General features: G+C 48.9%; 1 protein-coding gene across 4 annotated transcripts in view; it reads left to right on the plus strand.

Annotated features, from left to right (window-relative positions):
* The window catches only part of SHROOM2 (shroom family member 2), a 163,662-nt gene extending 143,203 nt beyond the window's left edge, over positions 1 to 20,459 (plus strand). For 2 of the 4 annotated variants that reach the window (XM_055268190.1, XM_055268192.2), the window contains 5 exons: positions 2,943 to 3,638; positions 8,173 to 8,724; positions 10,235 to 10,406; positions 15,673 to 15,945; positions 17,691 to 20,459. In XM_055268190.1, coding sequence (XP_055124165.1) covers positions 2,943 to 3,638; positions 8,173 to 8,724; positions 10,235 to 10,406; positions 15,673 to 15,945; positions 17,691 to 17,957 — 1,960 coding nt within the window. In that variant the 3' untranslated portion in view covers positions 17,958 to 20,459. The remainder of the gene's footprint in view (positions 1 to 2,942; positions 3,639 to 8,172; positions 8,725 to 10,234; positions 10,407 to 15,672; positions 15,946 to 17,690) is intronic. The other 2 variants (XM_063634948.1, XM_055268191.2) reach the window with 2 other exon arrangements.
* The last annotated feature ends 4,151 nt before the right edge of the window (positions 20,460 to 24,610 follow it).

The raw sequence follows: 24,610 nt of genomic DNA on the forward strand, positions 1-24,610 counted from the left end.
AACTGTGACAATAAAAACCACTTAGTGATTTTATAGTTTGACTTTGCAAGGTGGGGGTGGGGGGCAAACTTGGTCCAGACATTGCTGTGCTGCTGCAGGTCTGAATGAAGTGCAGTGTTGGGATGGAGCGCCCCATGCTGCACTTCTGGCGTGGGAAGTGATGATGCAGCACACACCACTCCCCTGAGAACAGAGCGCCCAGCTCCTGTAGTTTGGCCCTCTAGGAAGATGGGAAGGAGCCTGTGGGCACCTTCTGATTAGGAGGGAAGCCAGGAGCCAGCCTGCTGTCCAGTTTCTCAGTGGGTCTCTTGCTCCATGTCATTGTTCGCTTCTCACAGGGCCTTTGCTCCCTGCAGGTGCGTTCTCTTTCGTTTGTGGGTGGATCTTGGAGCACTTCTGCAGAAGGCACTTTGCAAATAGAGTTCCTTTTTAATCAGTGGGTGACAAAAGGCACTTGGATCTTAGCAATAAATTGTAGTTCATTTAATTATCTGTTTCTGTGATGTGGTGATGTGATACGGTTTGGCTGTGTCCCCACCCACATCTCAACTTGAATTGTATCTCTGAGAATTCCCACGTGTTGTGGGAGGGACCCAGGGGGAAGTAATTGAATCATGGGGGCTGGTCTTTCCCCTGCTATTCTCATGACAGCGAATAAGTCTCACAAGACCCGATGGGTTTATCAGGGGTTTCCGCTTTTGCTTCCTCCGTTTTCTCTTGCCACTGCCATGTAAGAAGTGCCTTTCACCACCCGCCGTGATTCTAAGGTCTCCCCCAGCCATGTGGAACTCTAAGTCCAATTAAACCTCACTTTGTTCTCAGTTTCAGGTATATCTTTATCAGCAGCATGAAAACGAACTAATACATGGCACTTTTAAATAACAGGTACCATGTGCTTTCAAGTGGGTCTATGGGTGATAGATTTCAGGAGTTTTAAAGGGAAAAAAAGTTCAAGTGTACTTCAACTCTTTGAAATGAAAGGAATTATTGAATGCTGAAATATTGAGGCTGGGCGCAGTGACTCACACCTGTAATCCCAGCACTTGGGAGGCCAAGGCAGATGGATCCCTTGAGTCCAGGAGTTTGAGACCAGCCTGGGCAACATGGTGAAACTTCATCTCTACAAAAAATACAAAAATTAGCTGGGTGTGGTGGTGCGCACCTGTGGTCCCAGCTGCTGGGGAGGTTGAGGTGAGAGGATCACCTGCTAAGGAGGTAGAGGCTGCAGTGAGCCCAGACTGTACACTCCAGCCTGGACAACAGAGTAAGACCCTGTCTCAAAAAAAAAAAAAAAAAAAAAAAAGAAAGAAATATCGAAATGAAATGGAATATTGAATACTGAACCACTGAATATGGAAATGCAATGTGGGGGAGACATCCGACCTGTGAGAGCACTTCTCAGAATGCAAATCAGTTTGGCAGTATTTTAATGTCATTCTGTGTTTTATAACCAGACAGATGTATTGTTCTCTAACCCATGCATAGCTGTGTTCAAGTTTTGTTTTGTTTTGTTTTGTTTTGTTTTTTGAGACGGAATCTTGCTTTGTCACTTAGGCTGGAGTGCAGTGGTATGATCTCAGCTCACTGCAACCTCCACCTCCCAGGTTCAAGCACTTCTCGTGCCTCAGCATCCCGAGTAGCTGGGATTGCAGGTACATGCCAACATGCCTGGCTAATTTTTGTATTTTTAGTAGTGACGGGGCTTCACCATGTTGGCCAGGCTGGTCTCGAACTCCTGACCTCAAGTGATCCACTCGCCTCGGCCTCCCAAATTGCTGGGATTACAGATGTGAGCCACTGCGCCCAGCCGTTCAAGTTATTTTGATAACACTTCAAGCTAAGAGTTTCTGTTAGTGTCTGCCTGGTGCACATGAGAAATCCGACTTCTCTGAGTGGGATTGCTGTTGTCTGAAGCTCTGAGCTTGAGCTATTTGGTTACAGCTTGTTTTCTAAGCCTGTGCTGTGTCTTCAGCCTCCTCTAAGCTGAGAGCAGACCTGCCCTCCCAACACTTTGGGACCAGACCTCCCAGCGCTTTGGGAGGCTGAAGCAGGTGGATTGCTTGAGGACAGGAGTTCAAGACCAGCCTGGCCAACATGGTGAAACCCCATCTCTACTAAAAATACAAAAATTAGCCAGGCGTGGTGGCGCACGCCTGTAGTTCTAGCTACTTGGGAGACAGGCAAGAGGATCACTTGAACCCAGGAGTTTGAGACCAGCCTGGGCAACACAGTGAGACCCCATCTCTACAAAAATTTTGAAAGTTAGCCAAGCATGGTGGTGGGCACCTATAGTCTCAGCTACTTGGGAAGCTGAGGTGGTAGGATTGCTTGAGTCCAGGAGTTCGAGGCTGCAGCATGCTATGATCACACCACTGTACTCCAGCCTGGGTGACAGACCAAGACCCCAACTCTTAAAAAGAGCCTTTGTTGGTCTTAATTTTCATAATCCAATACTGATTTTCAAGGTTTTATTAAAGAATTGATTTGCCCCTCATCTTAGAAAGGTTTACCCCTTTGTATATGGCAATTTCCCATAAGCCACATAAAAATACTGTGACTTGAAGTAAATATTTCTGAATCTAGCCATATGTGAGCATTTCCACAAACATTAGTGTTGTTTCTAAAATTTTTGTTCATTTATTCCTGCAAAAACAAATGCAATTTGTGTGTGCATGTGTGTCTGTGTGTGATGTGTGCGCCTGTGTCTTGAATGCTTCATGTTCCCTTGTGGGACATGCCAGTCGACAGCCTCATGTTGTCTGAGGTGTGTCACGACTCCCCACCTTGCATGAGGAGTTGCGGTGGCGACAGGTGTGGGAAAGTGCATATGGATTTAACTCCTGAAAGTGGCTTAAGGGGATTGTGAAGATGCAGGTCCAGTCCCTTGTGGTGGGAAGGTGTTATTGGAATCATTGATTAATTTGTACTTGTTCTTCCTCTAGACAAGCAGATGCCCAGTGTCGGGAAGGCAGCCCAGGATCACAGCAGCACCCACCGAGTCAGCACGCACCGAACCCACCCGCATTCTCTGAACTATCTCACTCCGGGGGAGCCCCAGAGCTGCCCCGGGAGGGCCGGGGCCGAGCGGGAACCCTACCTCGAGATTATAGATACTCGGAGGAGAGCACCCCAGCAGACTTGGGACCCCGAGCCCAGAGCCCTGGCTCACCCCTGCATGCTCGAGGACAAGACTCGTGGCCAGTGAGCTCAGCCCTGCTCTCCAAGAGGCCAGCCCCACAGAGGCCACCGCCACCCAAGCGCGAGCCCAGGAGATACAGGGCCACAGACGGCGCACCTGCTGACGCCCCCCTGGCCGTCCTCGGCAGGCCCTTCCCAACGCCATCCCCTGTGTCCCTGGATGTATGTGTGGCCCGCCTGTCCCTCTCCCACAGCCCCTCTGTGTTCAGCAGTGCCCAGCCCCAGGACACCCCAAAGGCCACTGTCTGTGAGCGTGGAAGCCAGCATGTGAGCGGGGACGCATCACGTCCTCTGCCAGAAGCACTGCTCCCTCCCAAGCAGCAGCACCTGCGCCTGCAGACGGCCACCATGGAGACCTCGCGCTCCCCCTCGCCCCAGTTCGCCCCCCAGAAGCTGACGGACAAACCTCCCCTGCTCATCCAGGATGAGGATTCAACCAGGTACTGTCCTGCGACGGCGTTCCCTCCCCATGAGGCTCCTTCTGTGGGACGCGGGTTCTCAGTGGGTCTTTCTGGGGAGTCACCTGGGCACCTTGCTTTAGCTCAAGGCGTTGGACTTAAAGTCAGTACTGGGGAATAACTGTGTGGACAGAAAGTGAAGCTTCAGTGGTGGTTGGATTTTTATCTCATTGGGGGGCTGCTGTTTCCTGCCAGGAGCAGGGGTAGATGTGAATAGGTGATACATCTTCCCCTTCCTCCAAGCCAGATGCATTTATATCTGCATTACCCACAAGCATCTGCAGGGTAGAGGTCTGTTTTTGTTGTTGTTGTTGTTGTTGTTGTTTTAATGCAGTCAATATTTGTGATTGGAATTGAGTTTACCCTAAGCGTGCGACCTTTAGGTGAAATCGGTATTTTTCATGGTGTCCAGTATTTTCTTACTCCTTTTTTTCCAGATTTTTTTTAAATGTTAGAAAGCTAAGCGGGTATATACCTTTTGTTAAAGCAGAAGAATACTCATTCACATTTCATGGTGCTATCATCAGGATTTCAGGCATGGAATTATTGCATCCATTGAGATGTTGATGAATGTCAGGCAGGAACTTGACCTTTCAAGAGCACTAGGCCCAGCATGGTGGCTCACGCCTGTAATCCCAACACGTCGAGAGGTCAAGGCAGGTGGATCGCTTGAGCTGAAGGAGTTCGAGGCTAGCCCAGGCAACATGGCAAAACCTTGTCTCTACTAAAACTACAAAAAATTAGCCAGGTGTGGTGGTGCATGCCTATAGTCCCAGCTTCCCAGGGAGGAGGCTGACGTAGGAGGATCACCGGAGCCTGGAGGTCAAGGCTGCAGTAAGCCAGGATGGCACCACTGCACTCCAGCCTGGGTGACAGAGTGAGACCCTGTGCAAAAAAGAGCACCGGCTGTTTAGCTTTCTTCACACACAAATACCACCTCCTTGAGTGCCTTGAAGGACTGAGAAATGGAAGAAGGGGGAGAACTTCTGTCTCATTCTCTGGAGCAGTGGCTCTCAACCTAGGAGGTGGAGGGTGATTTTGGCCCCCAGGGGACATTGGGCAATGTCTGGAGACAGTTTTTGTTGTCCTAAGGTGGGATGGGAGTGGGGGGTGCTGTCTGCATCTAGTGGTGGAGCCCAGGGAGGCCACTCAGGGTCTGCAGTGCATGGACGGCCCCCACAGAGCATTGTCCGACTGCAGATGCCAGCTGCTCTTAGGCTGGGAACCCTGCTGTAGAGCCACACGCCCAGCACAGGACCCACCGTCCCTTGTGCTGTGTAAATGTGGGGCAAAGAAAACCAAGTCGATGAATGCAGGTCCTCAGTCACACCAGGTGTGGCGGGTGGCTGCCGTCCTGGACGGGACAGATAACAGGTATTCCCATCGCTGCAGAAAATTCTGTGGGACCTCGCTGCTCTAGAGTCTCAAATAATTTTTTTTCTTAGCTTCTAAATAACTCAGCAGAGAAAGGACATGACTGATACTGATCCTGTATCTCCAGCGGAGGCATTGTAACCACAGTTTTCTCTGTGGGCCAGAAGTGGGCTTTACATCATTTAAAATGTATCTAAAGATCATTCAGATATCCTTTCAATTGGTAACATTGTAAGGTTCTGAAAGGAAAGTGTCTTACTCCTTTCAGGCTGCTATAATAAGATCTCAGACTGCACGGCTCATTAACAGGAGAAATTTGTGAGTTGATGAGGGCTGGTCGCTGGAAGGTCCGATCCACTGTGTTCTGTCCTTATTTTGAAGTCAAGGCTCATGAAACTGTTCTCATGTGGAAGTCAAGACCGTTTTTAAGAAGAGAGATCATTTCTGTTAAAAAATGATCAGGAATAGAGGCTTTGTTGGAAAGTGTATGTGAACCCGTGGGAGATACGAGATTTGGTTTTTTTCTTTCCTGGTACTGTATTTTATATTATTATCATTATTATTCCCTGTCGCCCAGGCTGGAGTGCAGTGGTGCGATCTTGACTCTTGGGTTCAAGTGATTCTGCTGCCTCAGCCTCCTGAGTAGCTGGGATTACACGCACCTGCCACCACGCCAGGCTAATTTTTATATTTTTAGTAGAGACGGAGTTTCACCATGTTGGCCAGGCTGGTCTCAAACTCCTGACCTCAGATGATCTGCCTGCCTCAGCCTCCCAAAGTGCTGGGATTACAGGGGCGGGCCCGGCCTTTTTCCCAATATTTTAAAACATGTGAAAGGAGATTTGTTTATGTTGTTTAATTTTTTCTATTGTGCACATCAAATTTCTGCACAAAAGGGGGAAGATACCAATACAGGCTGATGTGAAAGTCAGTAATAGGCAAGCAGAGCTTCTCCGGGGGTGGGGGGGGGGTGGGTGTGAAGGGAGTGCAGAGGGGTCTGTGTTTGCTGGTGCTTGAATAAGGTGGCTGGGTTTTCCTCCTCCTTTTATTATTATTATTATTATTTTTTAACAGACAGGTGGGGAGGTCTCACTGTGTTACCTAGGCTGATCTCAAACTCCTGGGCTCAAGCATCCTCCCACCTTAGCCTCCCACAGTGCTGGGATTCCAGGTGTGAGCCACTGTGCCTAGCCAGGGTTTTCCTTCATGAGTCTGACCTATCTAAATGGTATTTTCCACAGTTAGACTTTGTAAATTTTCTTCATGAGGAAGCAGTTGTGAGGTGTCTGTGAGTCCCTAGATAAAACACATCAGATGTTAATGGACCCTACTGGAGAGAGGGAGGAAAATACACAGTTAGTTCATCTCAGCCTGAGCAGCACTCCCTTGATAGGGAAAGAGCCCTCCTGCATTCCCAGTCACCAGTGAAAGAGGGAAAAACAGCATTAAATTTAGAGCATCGTGGCTCTAAATTATCTGTGGATAATTGGATTCATTTGCGTAACGTCGTAGGGGCAGTTTTGGGTTGACTTCATTAGAAACACATCCAAATTTGGGGTTGTGGAGTTTGGCCTGTTTCTTTTTGCTTCCCTCCTGACCACCAGCATATGGGGCTGCTTCTCCAGTGCTCTGAAAAGCTCTTGGCTGAGATGGCCCTGGTCAGCGTGGTCCAGCACGGTGCCACTGAGAGCAGCAGGTGCAAGGATGCCGCAGACAAGGGACTGTGGCATTGCTGGGCCTGTTCCTCCTGTTCTCTCTCCCCCAGTCTCCCAGGGATGCTTTAAGGTGCCTCTCTAGTCCCTTTCATCCAGAAACTTTTTTTTTTTTTTTTGAGATGGAGTCTTGCTCTGTTGCCCAGGCTAGAGTGCAGTGGTGTGATCTCAGCTCACTGCAACTTCTGCTTCCCAGGTTCAAGCGATTCTCATGCTTCAGACTCCCGAGTAGGTGGGATTACAGGTGCACACCACCACACCTGGCTAATTTTTGTATTTTTATGGCCGGGCACGGTGGCTCACGCTTGTAATCCCAGCACTTTGGGAGGCCGAGGCGGGCGGATCACAAGGTCAGGAGATCGAGACCACGGTGAAACCCCGTCTCTACTAAAAGTACAAAAAAATTAGCCGGGCATGGTGGCGGGCGCCTGTAGTCCCAGCTACTCGGAGAGGCTGAGGCAGGAGAATGGCGTGAACCCAGGAGGCGGAGCTTGCAGTGAGCTGAGATTGCGCCACTGCACTCCAGCCTGGGCGACAGAGCGAGACTCCGTCTAAAAAAAAAAAAAAAAAAAAAAATTTTTGTATTTTTAGTAGAGACAGGGTTTCACCGTGTTAGCCGGGCCGGTCTCGAACTCCTGACCACAAGTGATCCACCCGCCTCGGCCTTCCAAAGTGCTGGGATTGCAGGCATGACCTACCACGCCTGGCTGAAACTTTTTTTAAAAAAAGCAAAACTGTGCCCTTTGGGAGTAATACAGAACCGATGACTCACTGCTTACTGCGAGATCATATCTCACTGGTGTGCAAATCTGTGCAACGCTAGCTTGAAGCACAGCGGGCGGGGGGTACAAAGACAGTGTGGGGTGGGCTGCCCTGCACATGGCACAGGAGCTTCTCCCAAGTAGGGTGGTTGGGGGCTTTGGCCTGACTCCAAGCACGACCACTCCGGAGAGGAGCTCTCCCCAGGCCCTGAGAACTACGCAGGAACCCGCGGGCCTGCACCAATCTAAGGACGGATGGGAATCCTGGAAAATGTCCATCCACTGCAGGCTTCCCCTACAAAAGAACGTTTAACCGAACAGGACTTGTTAAAGTTTGCATTATCATTGGCGGAATGACAAATGGTATTAAATAGTCCTCACAGCCCCCTACAGACCCCTGGAGGACACCTCGGGGTGCCTCGGGGTTGGCATTGGTGGTTTGAGCATAGAAAGGATGCTGGGGTTAGAAGGCGGAGGTAGGAGTCAGAGGGAGCTTCTTGAGGCCTTTGCCTCATCCAGGATGTGGGATCACGGAGGCTCCTTCCAGTTGGGTGGCTGGCTAGCGCCTTTGAGTCAGGTTCCCATCCAGAGGGGAGGGCAGGGGATGCGTCAATCAGGGTCTGTGGCTGGAGCATGCTTTGCGATTTCAGCAGACTGTTCATCTTCCAGAATTGAGCGGGTGATGGACAACAACACCACGGTGAAGATGGTGCCCATCAAGATCGTGCACTCAGAGAGCCAGCCAGAGAAGGAGAGCCGCCAGAGCCTGGCATGCCCCGCAGAGCCACCAGCCCTGCCCCACGGGCTGGAGAAAGACCAGATCAAGACGCTGAGCACGTCGGAGCAGTTCTACTCCCGCTTCTGCCTGTACACGCGGCAGGATGCTGAGCCCGAGGCCCCACATAGGGCCCAGCCAGCTGAGCCCCAGCCCCTAGGCACCCAGGTGCCCCCCGAGAAAGACCGCTGCGCCTCGCCTCCAGGGCTCAGCTACATGAAGGCCAAAGAGAAGACTGTGGAAGACCTGAAGTCGGAGGAGCTGGCCAGGGAGATCGTGGGGAAGGATAAGTCCCTGGCCGACATCCTGGATCCCAGTGTGAAGATCAAAACCACCATGGACTTGATGGAAGGCATCTTCCCCAAAGACGAGCACCTCCTGGAAGAAGCCCAGCAACGGAGGAAGCTGCTCCCCAAAGTCCCCTCTCCTAGAAGCACAGAGGAGAGGTGAGCAGACGTGGCCTCCCAGCTTGGGCGTGACTCTGCCTGGCATCTCTTAGGCTTGTAAAGGGAAAGGGGGCATGCCTCTCTCTTTTCATGCGTGCTTTTAGGGAAGACAGATTCTCATAAGGGCTCCTCGATGCTTAGCACTTTTTGGCTTTTTTGTGAGCCTCCTGAAAGAGAAATGGAGGGTTAACGGCTTTGGGCCTGACATGAAAATACACACTGCAGACCACCAAGCTGCCTTGGCCTGAGGCCAGCAGGATTTCTGATGATGCCCACAGGTCTCCTTTCTCCTAAGCCAGCTGTTCTCAGTGGGGGCCGTTGTCTACCCTGGGGGACAGTTGGCAATGTCACTGTGGGGAGAGGTGCTCCGAGCATCTGGTGGGTGGAACCCAGGAACACTGCTCAACATCTACAGTGCACAGGAGGGCCCCCACCACAGAGAGTCATCCAGCCCCAACATGTCCCTAGTGCCAACATGAGAATGAAGGCTTAGATTGAATATATATGTGTTTCTTTATGAAATGGTTTTTTAAAACTTTATTTGAAATTTTTTTACATCTGCATTTTAAAAAATTATTATAATTTGGCCAGGCGCAGTGGCGCACACCTGTAATCCCAGCACTTTGGGAGACCAAGGTAGGCAGATCATTTAAGCCCATGAATTCAATACCAGCCTGGGCAACATGGCAAAACCCGGTCTCTACAAAAAGTACAAAAAATTAGCCGGGCGTGGTGGTAGACACCTGTAGTCCCAGCTACTCGAGAGGCTGAGGTGGGAGGATCACTTGAGCCCAGGAGTTGGAGGCTGCAGTGAGCTATGATGGTGCCACTGCACTCCAGTGTGAGTGACAGAGCAAGACCCCATCTCTTGAAATAGAAATGAAAAAAAATTACAACAATTTACACCTGCCTGAACAAATGTATTTTAATTGGTTTTGTAAGTAGCACTTTCAGCGTATCTCCTTCAGCTACTTGACCACAAAGGCATGCGTGGTGGCATCTTCCCTGCTGCTGACATATGTTCTGCCAGCACAGCATCATTCATGGGTAGGAAGATGGAGTGGGTATGACACGCAGCCAAGGAGGAGCAGCTGGACCAAGTGGACTCAGGCAGGAGGGCACCGACAGGGCTGCTGGGAGGAAGGGAGAAGGGTTGGTGTTTGTAGATAGCGTCACACATGTCCTTGTCCTCATCAACTCAGGCTCCTGGTAGAGATCATCTGTGCTCTCACCTCTGTAGCAGAGATTCTTAGATATTCCTGCTTATTTGAGTTTTTGCCTTTTTTAAAAACTACGTTTCATACACTTACGAGTATCCATTTGGCAGGGTTGATTGTCTTTAGTTTTAACCTTGTTACCTACTTATTTTTCCCCCTTTGGCTGTCTCATCTCCCTGGCTGGTGTCCTTTCGTGAGCACCATTGTTGATTTGTCACAACCCAGGGGGTGTGGCAGAGGGGCTGTTTGCGTGCACAGTCCCAGCTCATTGAAGTTCCCACACCTTTACCCAGGAAAGAGGAGCCCAGCGTGCCTGTGGCCGTGTCCCTGGCCACCAGTTCTACCTACTACAGCACGTCGGCCCCCAAGGCAGAGCTGCTGATCAAGATGAAGGACCTGCAGGAGCAGCAGGAGCATGAAGAGGATTCGGGAAGCGACTTGGACCACGACCTGTCGGTGAAGAAGGTAGGAGAGTCCATCCCAAATGACAGCGTGCGCATGTCCAGGCAGGGGCAGGCATCCGGATCACACCATCCTGTCCCAGCGCAGACCCTGCACCACGTGTCCCAGGGCGTTTGTGTTCAGCTTTCCCTCAGGACAGTGGAATTTGAGGTGATATTAGTGAAGCCCTCTGTTGTTAGTTCTATGTTCTAATCTTGAGCCATTCCACAAACGTCTCTTTGCTGTTTCAATAGGATCCAATGTCAAATTAGTTTAGTCACCATTCTCTTTCATTTTATCTTATTTATTTTTGAGACAGGGTCTTGCTCTGTCATGCAGACTGGATTGCAATGGTGCAATCATGGCCCACCGCAGCCTTGACCTCCTGGCCTCAAGCGATCCCCCTGTCTCAGACAAAGGAAAATTATTTTCAAATTAGAAAATGGTAACTTTTTTTTGAGATAGAGTCTCCCTCTGTCACCCAGGCTGAAGTGCAGTGGCACACTCTCAGCTCACTGCAACCTCTGCCTCCCGGGTTCAAGCAATTCTCCTACCTCAGCCTCTCGAGTAGCTGGGATTACAGGCACCTGCCACCAAGCCTTGCTAATTTTTGTATTTTTAGTAGAGATGGGGTTTCACCATGTTGGCCAGGCCGGTCTCGAACCTCAAGTGATCCACCCACCTCAGCCTCCCAAAGTGCTAGGATTACAGGCGTGAGCCACCGCTTCCGGGCTAGAAGGTGATAACTTTTTGGTTCAAGGTATTAAAAAGGGAAATGAAAATTAAGGGTTTGGGTCTTGGGGCTTTTACGGGCCCTCCGTCTGGCACACAGTACCATTCGCTTCATTCTGGTTGCACATTCCTCTTTTAAAAAATAATAAAGAATCCAAAACGTGTTCAGTTTTTCCACACAGAGCCAGGAAAATGATACCATCTGGACCGTTTGAATTTGGGCCACACCCTAGGTTTAGAGAACTGCATTCTTTGCTCGCATGCCTTTGTTTTTCATGATATAATGAATTTCAGAAGCGGCATGCCTTGATTCTGCCGCCCTCATCTGTGGGGCACTCTGTCCACCTGCTTTGGGAGGCTGGAGATGCTGGGAAGCCTCCTCACCAGAAGTGTGGCTCCGGAACTGAGTGAGTCACTGTGGGCTGGAAGTTGGCCTCACTTTAGTTCAGCAAGTGTGAGTTGGGCACCTGCACCAGAAGCACATGCTATACATCCCAGCTCTCTATGGTGCTAATGACTCAGCAGTCCTGTTTTCCTGCTTGATTTGACAAAGCGGCCACTGCTGCATTACATTTTCTCCCTGCTTTCCCGCAGCCACACGCTTACGATGTCGCACATTCCTGCAACGCATGCACAGGCGGAGGCGTGTTCAGGGAGGAAGCGAGCACAGCACAGATGGGGACTTAGCAGGCCACCTGCTCTGTAGCTGCTTCAGGGGAACATATGAGACCCTAATTCCGTAGGCTTCCAACATTCCCAGGGGGACCACAGTTGTCCCAGTCACAGCATTGCTAGGTGGTCATAGAGCTGAGAGCCAAATCAGGGGACCCTCTGTTTTGGGAGAAGACTAAGGACAGAGTTGAGAGAGTGGAAGCTCCAGGCAGGGGTGCAGCAGGGGACTCTGGTGGCTGGTAGAGAAGCATCACACAGAGACGACAAGATATGGTTTTATACTTGGGGCAGCTCAGAAGGACTCTGCCCAGAAAAGAGGGCACCGTGTTGAGTTGAACCAGATAGCTGATTGGTTTAAGTTTAGAATCTTTGAGAATTATGGCTTTTCCCGGGAACCAGGAGGTGAGTGCAGGGCCCAGACAGAATAGACCCTGTTTCCCCTATAGAAGGGAACAAAAGGTGGAGAAAGGGAATGAATGGCCCAGGGCTCATTCTTAGTGGAGGGGTGAGAGTGGCTGTGTGCCTGGTCTCTACCGTTGCAGGCTCTTACCTGAACCTCCCGGAAAGCCACACGCTGCAAGAAATAGCAGATGGGCCTGCCAGACAGTATGGACTACAGTGGTGAGCCCTTCAGCACCCTGGGTGGTGTGGACAGCCACTGATCTGTGCGCTGTCCCAGGCCAGGTCTTGTCTCAGAAATCTTTGAAAGCCAACGGCTGCTCTTTATACAATGGCCCTTTAACAAAGGGGAAATGGTTTCAATAAAAATTTGCATATGACATGTAAGAGAGCCAATAAAGAAATCTGGACTCCTTCCAGAGAGCCCAGTTTCAAATTAGCTCAGCTGAGGTAGGTTTTGAGGGCACATGTTCATGCAGTATAAAATCTACATTTCCGTAATTGCTGAAGAATAATGGCACTGAAAAATTCCTGAGTGGCCGGGTGCGGTGGCTCACACTTGTAATGCCAGCACTTTCAGAGGCCGAGGTGGGCGGATCATGAGGTCAGGAGATCGAGGCCATCCTGGCTAACATGGTGAAACCCCATCTCTACTAAAAATACAAAAAATTAGCCGGGCGTGGTGGCGTGCGCCTGTAGTCTCAGCTACTCGGGCGGCTGAGGCAGGAGAATGGCGTGAACCTGGGAGGCGGAGCTTGCAGTGAGCCGAGATCGCGCGGCTACACTCCAGCCTGGGTGACAGAGCGAGACTCCGTCTCAAAAAAAAAAAAAAAAAAAAAAAAAAATTCCTGAGCAGCCCTGGCGGGCTTCCTTATCCACAGTTACCTGCATTGCTTGTAGTCTTCCTTCAGACTAGCATTGGTATCAGGAATTTGGGAAGTTCTTCATGCCTGTTTCCTGTTTTTTGCTTTTCCCTCAAGTGATGAATATCTAAAATTTGGCCACATTCTCAGCTGTGAGATTCTCAACTTAGTCTCTCCAGATAGGTAGTGAGTAGGAAAAGGCACAAACCACTTTTCCTCTGCTCTCACGCCACAGCAACCAACACAGAAGACTTCGGTGACCACATGTGTGAGGGGGGTTTCCCACACACCCAGCGAGCAGTCACTTCTGCAGCAGACACCAGCTGGGTGGCCTCTGATTCAGTTCAGATGTGACGCTGTCAAGTTGGAGGTAGCGTCTCATCCCACGGATTGAGGGCTCAGTCCCCAATACTGTACCCCCCACACACACCAGTCGCAAGTCTGAGTCTCAGGGACTTCTGACCAACCACCTTCAAGTTGGGGTTCCCATGACCCCCTCTTTAGTTTCCATTACTTTGCTAGAGTGGCTCACAGAACTCAGGGAAACATTTACATCTATGATAAAGAATGTTACAGAGGATACAGATGAAGAGATGTGTAGGGCGAGGCATGGGGAAAGGGGTGCAGAAGAGCTTCCATGCCCTCCCTGGGTGCTCCACCCTCCAGGAACCTTCTTGTCTTCACCCGTCAGGGAGGCCCCAGCCCCGTCTTCTTGGGCCTTTTATGGAGCCTTCATTGGATAGGCCTGATAGAAATCTGTGTAGAAATATGATTGGACAAAAAGACTACAATCCAGTCCTAACAGACTGAGGAGAAAGCCACAACGTCTGCCTGTTGAGATTCTTGTTGGCCTCTCTGTGTAGCGTTCCTTCCCCCTAAGGTGTGCTGCAGGACCCTTCTGGAATATGGGGATCTTAAGACCTGCAGTCATTCAAGGTGGTGGAGGATTTCTTTATGGAAAGGTTGGGGAAGATTAGATCTTGCTTTGGGCAGGTAAAAGTTTAAGATCAGCCTGGGCAACATGGAGAGACCCCACCTCTACAAAAATAAAAAAATTATCTGGGTGTGGTGGTGCATGCCTATGGTCCTAGCTGCTTGGGAGGCTGAGGTGGGAGGATTGGTTGAGCCCAGGAGGTCACTGCTGCAGTGAGTGGTGATCATGCCACTGCACTCCAGCCTGGGCAACAGAGTGAGACCCTGTCTCAAAAAATAAAATAAAATAAAATAAATGCATCCATGTGGGGGAAAAATCTCACGCAATCAGGAAATAGGCTGCCTCGTATCTGGCATGTGTTTCTTCTGCTGTGGGGTTGACTTTTCCTGCCGAATACTCATCTGGCTGGTCATTTTACCCATAGATTATGGAATCAGGGCAGGACCACTTGAAGCCAGGAGTTCGAGGCTGTAGTGCACTATGGTCGTGTCTGTGAGTAGCCACTGCACTACAGCTTGGGCAACATAGCAAGACTGCTTCTCTAAACAAGTAAAACAATGTCGCCATTTAGAAGGCTGGTGGGAAAGGGCGGAGAGTGTTAGTGCCTAATAGTTGCACACTTTCAGTTGGGGAAGATGAAAGAGTTCTAGAGACGGATGGTGGTGACAGGTACATCGCAGCATGAATGTACCACACACCACAGAACTATGCTCTGAAAAGTGGTCAAGATGGCAAGCTTTATGTTACATATATTTTACTACAATTTTTAAAACAGTCATCTGTTTGCATTTTGGTCAAGTTGAAATCAGTAGGTTATAGTAAAAGACTGTTAAGTTCATTCGTGTCCCTTTATTGGTCTTAATTTTTATATGCTAGTATTAGCAATTAAAATTTTTTTCTTTTCTCTCTTTTTTTTTTTTTTGTCTTTAGCAAGTAAAATTTTAATTGCTAGGCCAGGCCTGGTGGCCCACACCTGTAATCCCAGCACTTTGGGAGGCCAAGGTGGGTGGATCACCTGAGGTCAGAAGTTCAAGACCAGCTTGGCCAACATGGTAAAACCCCGTCTCTACTAAAAATACAAAAATTAGCCAAGCGTGGTGGTACACGCCTGTAATCACAGCTACTCAGGAGGCTGAGGCACGAGAATCGCTTGAACCTGGGAGGCCATTGCACTCCAGCCTGGGCAACAGAGCAAGACCCTGTCTCAAAAATAAAAAATAAATAAAAATAATTGCTAATGATAATAATTATATGTACAGGACACTTTCTAATCACGGAATTCCGTGCTAGACATAAGACTCACTACTTTCTCTCTATGTGAATCTTTAAATTAGAAAATTCCAAAGGACAGAATACATAGGTCTGTGACTCCTTCCAAACGTATGGGTTGAAACTTCATCTACCATGACAAGCATCGGGGCCACAACTCCGATGTTCTCTAATAGGGCATGAACAGAACGAGAACAGGTTTATTGTATTTTTAAACGCCAATAGTGTCATTAGGAGTCATTCTTCTTTCCCTTAGTCGTATAAATCCCCTATTATTTGATGATGCAAAAGTGAGCTTTCACGCAGGTCGGCTGCACCACCTTTCACATAGGTGCGCCAAGGTGGCAGTGAGCAGTGTGGCCAGGGTGGGGGCCGGCCTAACCAGTGTCTCCGTGTTCCCTTGCCATCCCATGCCCAACAGCAGGAGCTCATTGAGAGCATCAGCCGCAAGCTGCAGGTGCTCCGGGAAGCCCGCGAGAGCCTGCTGGAGGACGTACAGGCCAACGCCGTGCTGGGGGCCGAGGTGGAGGCCATCGTGAAAGGCGTCTGCAAGCCCAGCGAGTTTGACAAGTTCCGGATGTTCATTGGAGACCTGGACAAAGTGGTGAACCTCCTGCTGTCACTGTCAGGCCGCCTGGCCCGGGTGGAGAATGCCCTCAATAATTTGGACGACAGCGCTTCTCCCGGTGATCGGGTAAATGCAGATGCGTCTGACTTGGAAATGGGGGTTGGTCTCGTGGGAAGGCTGTTTTTCAAGTGTCGTGAAAGTCAGCTCCTTGGAGCCTAGCATAGCTTCCACATGGCCTGTCCACCTCCTCCTGCAGACCTTGTCGAGACAGTGCACGCTCTATACCGTCTCCTTCCTTTTCTGTTTCTTTAGTTTGTTTGTTTGTTTGAGACAGAGTCTCATTCTGTTGCCCAGGCCGGAGTGCAGTGGTGCGATCTCGGCTCACTGCAGCCTCTGCCTCCCGAGGTTCAAGAGATTCTCCCACCTCAGCTTCCCAGGTAGCTGAGCTCACAGGTGCATGCCACCATGCCCAGCTAATTTTTGTATTTTTTTGGTAGAGACGGGATTTCACCATGTTGGCCAGGCTGGTCTGGAACTCCTGAGCTCAAGTGATCCGCCTACCTCAGCCTCCCAAAGTGCTGGGATTACAGGTGTGAGCAACTGCGCCTGGCCTCCTTCCTTTTAATTGAGGGGAAAAGGTGCTTATCAGATGCAGGGAGTTGAACGTCATTGGACTGCAGGGCTGCAGGATCTTCTCAAAGAACTGTTACCTCTTTTTGACATCTTTGCAGATATTCCTATTGACTCTTACTGATAATTGTCTTTTCTTAGAAAAATCATGTTGTTTTTTTTACTTTTCTTTTACCATGTATAAGTCCATAACAGACATGCCTGCCTGCTGATGATCGTAAGTACTCAATGATAGCTGTTTTCTTGTGGTTGTTGTAGCTGTGATTTAACAAGAGGGCATACATCAGTTTAGAAGGAACCAGACAGTGCACCTAACTTTCTCAAGGCGTTTCTCAGTGGGTCTGACTTTTCGTCCTTTCACATATGAACCAAGAGAAATAATAGCTGCCTTGTTGGCTTTTACCTCATAGGCCAAATATCAGTAAAACAGCTAGTTTTGTTTGCACAGAACAGGCCTTCAGAATGTTCATCTGTATCATGAACAAAACATCTTAACCTCTCTCAGAAGGGGAGCAGAAGAAGCACCCCTCCCCTTTCTCCAGGTGAGGGTGATTTGGGCTACGCAGAACGCTGTCCTGGCGCTGGGCTTGGAGACGGTGCCCTTCTGCACTCAGCCGAGTGCTTAGTAACTGTGTCGTGGAACTAGCTAGGTCAGGGTGGCACTGTGCCCAAGGGGGCTGCTGGCCGACACCCGTGCACAGCACTGCGTCTTCTCCACCCTCAGGCTTCCTTGTGTGCAGACATGCTCTGCAGGCTCGAGGGCTTCTCCTCCTTCTGCCAGGAGCGTTTAGCAAGCCTGCCCTGAATTCCTCTCGAGTCCTCCCATGTGGCCAGCTGTCCCACGGTGTTCCCATGGAGCGGACCTTGACGCCAAGAGGGCCCCACAGTCCTTTGCCCTTTGCAGCATCTCAGAATTCTGTCGTTGTGAGTCCCTTGGTGACTCTTCTGCTCACCATTCAAGGCAGGTGGGAGAGAGTCAGGCTCAGACAGCAAGAGGAAACCCAGAGAGGCCTGTGGGCAGCTTCTGGGGGCCTCAGGCTGGCCCGCTGCAGCCATGAGACACATGTCCCCAGGGCCTGGGCCCTGGGTTTGTCTGTGTGGACCCCATCGGATCTCTGGTGGCATCAGGGTTTCCATCGTTAAGTTGTGGGACCAGCCCACAAGTTGCCAGTGTCTTCAAGGGTTGGCCAGTGCCCCGGCTTTCATCCTGATCCTCAACAGGCTTGTTTGTCTGTCAACAGCAATCACTGCTTGAGAAGCAGAGAGTCCTGATCCAGCAGCACGAGGATGCCAAGGAGCTCAAGGAGAACCTGGACCGCCGCGAGCGCATCGTCTTTGACATTTTGGCCAACTATCTGAGCGAGGAGAGCCTCGCGGACTATGAGCACTTCGTGAAGATGAAGTCGGCCCTCATCATCGAGCAGCGGGAGCTGGAAGATAAAATCCACCTTGGTGAAGAGCAGCTGAAGTGCTTATTCGACAGCCTTCAGCCCGAAAGGGGCAAATAAGAGACCAGTCCCCAGTGGAGGAGGGGCACGGGGCCTCTGAGCTCCAGCTCCGTTCCCAAGGATACTCGCGAAGACCCCACCTGTGTTCATGCCCTGGAAAGAGACTTCTCCCATAGCAAAGAGGCTGTTAGAAAAGCAATAACTTCTGTGTTTGTGTGGGATGATTTATTTAATTTTTTAGTTTCCCTTTTGATTGCTGAGAGCCATTTTCCTTTACACATAGCTACACCTGACACCAGGCTCTGCTGGATGTGAGTTTCCACTGCATGGGCTGTGGGCTGGGCCTGTGGTGCATGCCGAGTGGTCACTGTCAGTGGGAAACCTGTTGTTCCTCCCGTCTTCAGATGCTGAGCCAACTGCTTGGACAGCGGCCAGCGCGTCATGACGTGCATGAGAGGGGGACCCTGGTGCTCATCTTCTCTTGTGATTCATCCAGGCATGGGCTGCCAGGTTTTGTCCCTGCTTGTTCAACAGTGTGAGCATTTGTCTCTGTTATCTAATGATGTTCTCTGACCCAGCAGAAATCATCATCATGATGATGATAATTTATTAACTTTTTGGAAAGGTGACTAGTTTCCTAATGGTTAAAAACCAACTGTGAAAGGAACAACCTGTGTGGTTGGGTTCACTCATTCTCAGATTAAATTGCCACTTAAAGAAATAACGTGCATGCTTTAAAAAACACAGTCACGCACCAAGCAGGCGAATAGCTTTAGTCCTTCTCACCTAACATCACAGTTTTTCTGCAAAGTAAAAGTTTTTGGTTAAGAGCGTGTCCAGTAGTAATGTGCTTGTTAGCTGTTTCTCAAGACCAACAGAATATTTTTTCAGTTACTTTCCCCCCATGTATTTTGTATGCGTATGATTGTCCACGATAATTAGCTACTTTTCCATTGTTTCCTCCTTAAATCATTTAGCATGGCATGAGGGCCACATTCCATGTACGAGAAGACCCCTTCCTCTTCAGAGGTCCCGTGGACTACACAACTCCTGATCTTGATCTTTTTCTGCCATGAAGTTTAAAGATTCTATGCCCATTTCCTTGATTGAAATGGCAGGATTCTAAAGAGAGCCTGGTTTGTTAAAAGAAAACACTGTCATGCTGTCAGTTCCCAATTGACAAGTCACAGACTGGGAGAAAATATTTGCAAATCGTGTATCTGACAAAAGGTTTGTGTCCAGGATGTACAAAGAACTCTCAAACTGGATAGTAAGAAAACAAACAGCCCAAGTGAAAAGCAGGCAAAAGACTTGAATAGACACTTCACCAAAGAGCATACACGCGTGGCAAACAAGCACACGAAAAGACGTTCAGCCGCCGATGGCTTGGTTATAATTTATAACTTACTTATTTTTATCTAATAATTGTAGATTCAGTGTATTTCTTCAAAAACTGTTTAATTAAGTGCATGTTAACGGTGAGTGAATCCCTTGGGTGACTTCGTGTTTAGGTCGTATTAGGGCATTTGTTGGATCAACGGATCGTTTGAATCCTGACTTCCCCTCATTCCCATAAAAGTTTTCCAGTGGAATGGAGATTTCATTTTGTCAGCAGCAGTGACCACAGCCTTACCAAAGCAGACGCGTGCGCGTGCACAGACGCACACACACAGATGTCTTAAAAGACTAGAATCTACACTTCCTGAGCCAGAAGGGCCGTGTTGACGGTAATGCATTCTCTATAGAGCCAAGTCCAAACTGGCAAGCTCAACGATGCAGGCAATAAACCGCCTTTTTGGCAGCCTACCAATGCCAAAAGGATAAATGTCTTTCCAAAAGTGTGTGTTCCTGTTAAATTAAGCTCTTGCTAACTTGAAAAATCCCTGTTCTGCCAGCGAAGCTTCCTCCTCCTCTCCAGCTGGTAGTCACTTGCTGTGAATGTTGGTCAGTCTGAAAAGGTGAAGCTGGCTGTGTACTTACCCCCATCTTTCTCCCTCAGGGAGACGACCCAAGGAATTTCAGAATATTTTGTTTGACAGAGCTTTTACCTGTTATTCTTTGCCCTCAAATACAGTATTGTGGTCATTTTGATGATATGTGTGTAAAATGTGAGTAATCCAATTTGTGTGTCTGTACTCAGCCTTTCGATGTCTTTTTAGGACTTTCTCTCCTACATAGCAATACATAGTGCTCGAGTATCCTTGTAGCAAAGCACATAGAGTCAGCTGTCCTGTCCGTTCCGCTGTTTGCCTCTGAAACGTCTGGTTAGTGGGGACCCAAAGATTCTAGTGAGTCAACGTCAATAACTCTGTATCTAGTTGTATTATTCATAGAAAAGCAATCTGGTGCTAATGGTTGGCCCTGGTGTTCTTGGGTGGCAGCTGCTCCTTCGCCCTCTTGTAGCGTGGCTGTGGAGGGCTCTGCCCATGGTGGCCTGTGGCTTGTATCCTTCAGTCCACCGCAGCAAATGTGTGTAGATTTCATGCTGGACACTTAGCACTCACCTATCAACAGATCATCCCGCTTGACTGTAACAAAATAAATAGTGTCTCTTCAAGTGAATGGAGCATGTCTTTGATTTACCTACCTTACAGCTTTTGTAAAAAAAAGAATATCCTCGCCATATGTCAGATTCTTAAGCCATCTGAGTAAACCGTGGGATTGATTATATGTGTGTAATTTATTTACACTAGTCGGTTTGTAGTAAGGAAACAGGGACCAGGTCACATTAGTTAGCTGGTGCCCCGGTAATGCTGTGTAACAAACTATAAAATGTCAGCAATAATCTGTGCAACAAAGTATTGACTGAGCTCATGAATTTGTAGATGAGCTAATTCGGGCTGGGCTCTGTGCTGTGTGCCTCTCCTCTTCCTCACGGGACCAGCCGTGTGGCTGGATGTGTTCATGGCAGGGGCACAAGACAACACACCCTGTCACAAAGGGGCTTCTCCTGGCTTTGTCCTGTCATACCTGCTAACCTTCTGGCAAAGCACATCTCCTGGCCAACCCCGGCATCAAAGGGTGTGGAACAGGCTCCACCTCTTTAGTGGAGGAACCATAAATTCACATGGCAGAGTGTGGACACAGGGAGGGATGAAGAATTGGGGCTGTCCATGGGCTCCGTCTCGCCCACCTCCTAGTGTCTCCTGATGTGGAGTGGCACCAAAGTGTCTGGGACCACGGAGTCAAGGTGCCTGGAGCAAAGCCACCTCTGTCACTTCCTAGTTGTGTGGCCATAGCAAGTAACCCAGCCTCTGTGAGCCCCAGCTTCCTCTCTCGTAATTGGAGATGGGCTGCCGTGAGGTCAAGTGAGTTGATAAATGTTCGTGTGCTTAGACGCCATGCGTGGTTCACAGCACGGCTGCATAAGCTGTGAGTACGGCTCTCATCCTGTTGTGCACCTGGAGGAAACACTGTCCCTGCAGTCAGAATAGATCCGCCCACCAGAACCACCCGAGAGATAGATAACGGTTGATTTCTTTTAATTGGTAGGATTAGAAATGTTTCTGCTAGGGAGCAGATTTGTGAGACCTGAAGGTTAGGCAGTCAGGGTTATGGGAAGACACTTAGAAAAAAAAGATGCAGTCTTCCTCTGTCTGTCGCCCAGGCTGGAGTGCTGTGGTGCGATCATGACTCACTGCAGCCTCCAACTCCAGGGCTCAAGTGATCCTCCCACCTCAGCCTCCCAAGTAGCTGGGACTACAGGCACACTCTCTACCACACCTGGCTAATTTTTTATTTTTGCAGAGACAGCATCTTGCTATGTTCCCCAGGCTGGCCTCAAACCCCTGGCCTCAAGCCCTGCTCTTGGCCTCCCAAAATGCTGGGATTACAGGTATAAGTCACTGCACTCAGCCCAGGGTTGGGTTTATATGTGTTTTCTTGTGTTTGTTTAAACTCCCTTTCTGTCTATGATTGTCAGATTTTTTTTTTTTTTTTTTTTTTTTTGAGATGGAGTCTCACTCTATCGCCTAGGCTGGAGTGCAGTGGCGTGATCTCAGCTCACTGCAACCTTCACCTCCCAGGTTCAAGTGATTCTCATGCCTCAGTCTCCGAAGTAGCTGGGATTACAGGTGCCCACCACTATGCTCAGCTAATTTTTGTATTTTTAGTAGAGATGGGGTTTCACCATGTTGGCCAGGCTAGTCTTGAACTTCTGACCTCAAGTGATCCACCCACCTTGACCTCCCAAAGTACTAGGATTACAGGCGTGAACCACCGCGCCTGGCCTTGTGATGGTCATATCTTAATTTATATGTTTAACCTCTTGTTAAACTTTGGGCTGTAAAGTAGAGCAGGTTCTGTGATTTATTCTAATGTTTTCTAATAGTCAAAAAGTGGAAACAGCTCCGATGTTCATCAGTAGGAGAATAAATAATGATAGTCTACTATGTACAATAGAATACTGCTCAGAAATACAAAGGCATGAATTACTGAAACACACAAAATATAAGAATGCATCTCAGAAACACTGTGCCAAGTGGGAGACAGCTGAGGTAAGAAGAGTGCCTGCTGCAGGACTTCGTTTATGTGAGGTTCTAGAATTGGCCAAATTGTCTGTGGTAGAAAATATCAAAGTCATAGTTGTCTGCAGAGGTGGGGGTGGGCACAGGGTACTTGGGGTGAAGTTCGTGTTCTGCAAATGGATAGGGCATGGGTTACACAGGTGTTGGCTTTTGTCAAAATCCAGCCATCATACACTTAAGATTTGTGCATTTTATGAGAAAAGGAAAAAATAAATATTGAACACTTCATGCTATGCGGGCTGATGTGTTTAGGGAGGAATATACTGATGTCTGCAATTTGCTTTGAAATGCATAAAAAATAAGACGGGTGAATGGGTGGGGAGAGATGAATAGGTGTATTGATATGTGATAGGCACAGTAAAACACTAATGGCAGAAAGTTGGTGGTGAGTATACAGGTGTTTACTGTAAAATCCTTTCAACTTTGCTGTTTGAAAATGTTCTTAATCAAATACTGGGAGAAAATAGGCATCTCACCCAACATAGCCTTCCTAAGAGCCTTCCAGATGATCTGTCTGCTCTTAGATGTTCACAGAAAAGATGCAAAAGCCATTTCCTGGGCATATAGTTCACTTATTCTCTTGTTGATGTATTCATACAAATATAGTTATTAATATTCTTTCTCTGTTTACCAGAAAATTATAATATGGTATATTTGTTTGTTCTTGCATTGCTATAAAAAACTACCTGAGACTGGGTAATCCATAAAGAAAAGAGGTTTAATTGGCTCACAGTTCCACAGGCTGTACAGGAAGCATGGCTGGGGAGGCCTCAGGAAACTTACAGTTATAGCAGAAGGTGAAGAAGGAGTCATGTCTCACTAGGTTGGAGCAGGAGGGAGAGAGAAGGGGGAGGTGCTACACACTTTCAAACAACCAGATCTCATGAGAACTATCATGACAACAGCAAGAGGGAAATCCATTCCCATGATTGAGTCACCTCCCACCAGGCACCTCCTCCAACATTGGGAGTTACAATTCAACATGAGAATTGGGTAGTGACACAAATCCAAACCATATCATTCTGCCCCAGCCCCTCCCAAATCATGTCCTTCTCACAATGCAAAGTACAATCGTCCCTTCTCAACAGTTTCCCAGTGTCAACTCATTCCAGCATTAATTCTAAAGTCCACAGTCCAGAGTCTTATCTGAGAGAAGGCAAGTCCCTTCCACCAATGAGCCTTTAAAATAAAAAACAAGTTACCTCCAACATTCAGTGGGGGTACAGGTATTGGATAAATAATCCCAATCCAAAATGAAGAAATCTGCCAAAACAAAGGGGCTACAGGCCCCATGCAAGTCCGAAACCCAACAGGGCAGTCATTAAATCTTAAAGCTCCAAAATAATCTCCTTTGACTCCATGTCTCACATCCATGCCATAGCGATGCAAGAGGTGGGTTCCCAAGGCCTTGGGTAGCTCTGCCCCTGTGGCTCTGCAGGGCTCAACTCCCATGGCTGCTCTCAAGGGCTGGCATTGGGTGCCTGTGGCATTTCTAGGTGCATGGTGCAAGCTGCTAGTGGATCTACCATTCTGGGGTCTGGAGAACAGTGGCCTTCTTCACAGCTCCACTGGGCAGTGCCCCATTGGGGACTCTGTCGGGGGGCTCCAACCCTATATTTTCCCTCTGCACTACCCTAGCAGGGGTTCTCCATGAGGGCTCTGCCCCTGCAGCAGACTTCTGCCTGGACTTCCAGGCCTTTCCATGCATCCCCTGAAATGTAGGCAGCAGCTCCCAAGCCTCAACTCTTGCCCACTGCACACCTGCAGGCTTAACACCACATGGAAGCTGTCAAGGCTTACGGCTACCACCCTCTGGAGCAGCGGCCTGAGACATATCTGGGGCCCTTTTAGCCAACGCTGGAGCTAGAGCAGCTGGGACACAGGGAGCAGTGTCCTGAGAATATGTAGGGCAGCAGGAGCCCTGGGCCTGGCCCACAAAACCATTTTTCCTTCCTAGGCCTCTGGGCCAATAATGGGAGGGGCTGCCGTGAAAGTCTCTGAAATGCCTTGGATGGATTTTCCCCACTGTCATGGCTATTAACATTCAGCTCCTCTTATGCAAATTTCTGCAGCCAACTTGACTTCTCCCCAGAAAATTAGTTTTTCTTTTTTACCACATGGTCAGGATGCAAATTTTCTAAACTTTTATGCTCTGCTTCCCTTTTAAATATAAGGTCCAGTTTCAGA

The sequence above is a fragment of the Symphalangus syndactylus genome, chromosome X (assembly GCF_028878055.3).
Source record: "Symphalangus syndactylus isolate Jambi chromosome X, NHGRI_mSymSyn1-v2.1_pri, whole genome shotgun sequence".
Lineage (NCBI taxonomy): Eukaryota > Metazoa > Chordata > Mammalia > Primates > Hylobatidae > Symphalangus > Symphalangus syndactylus.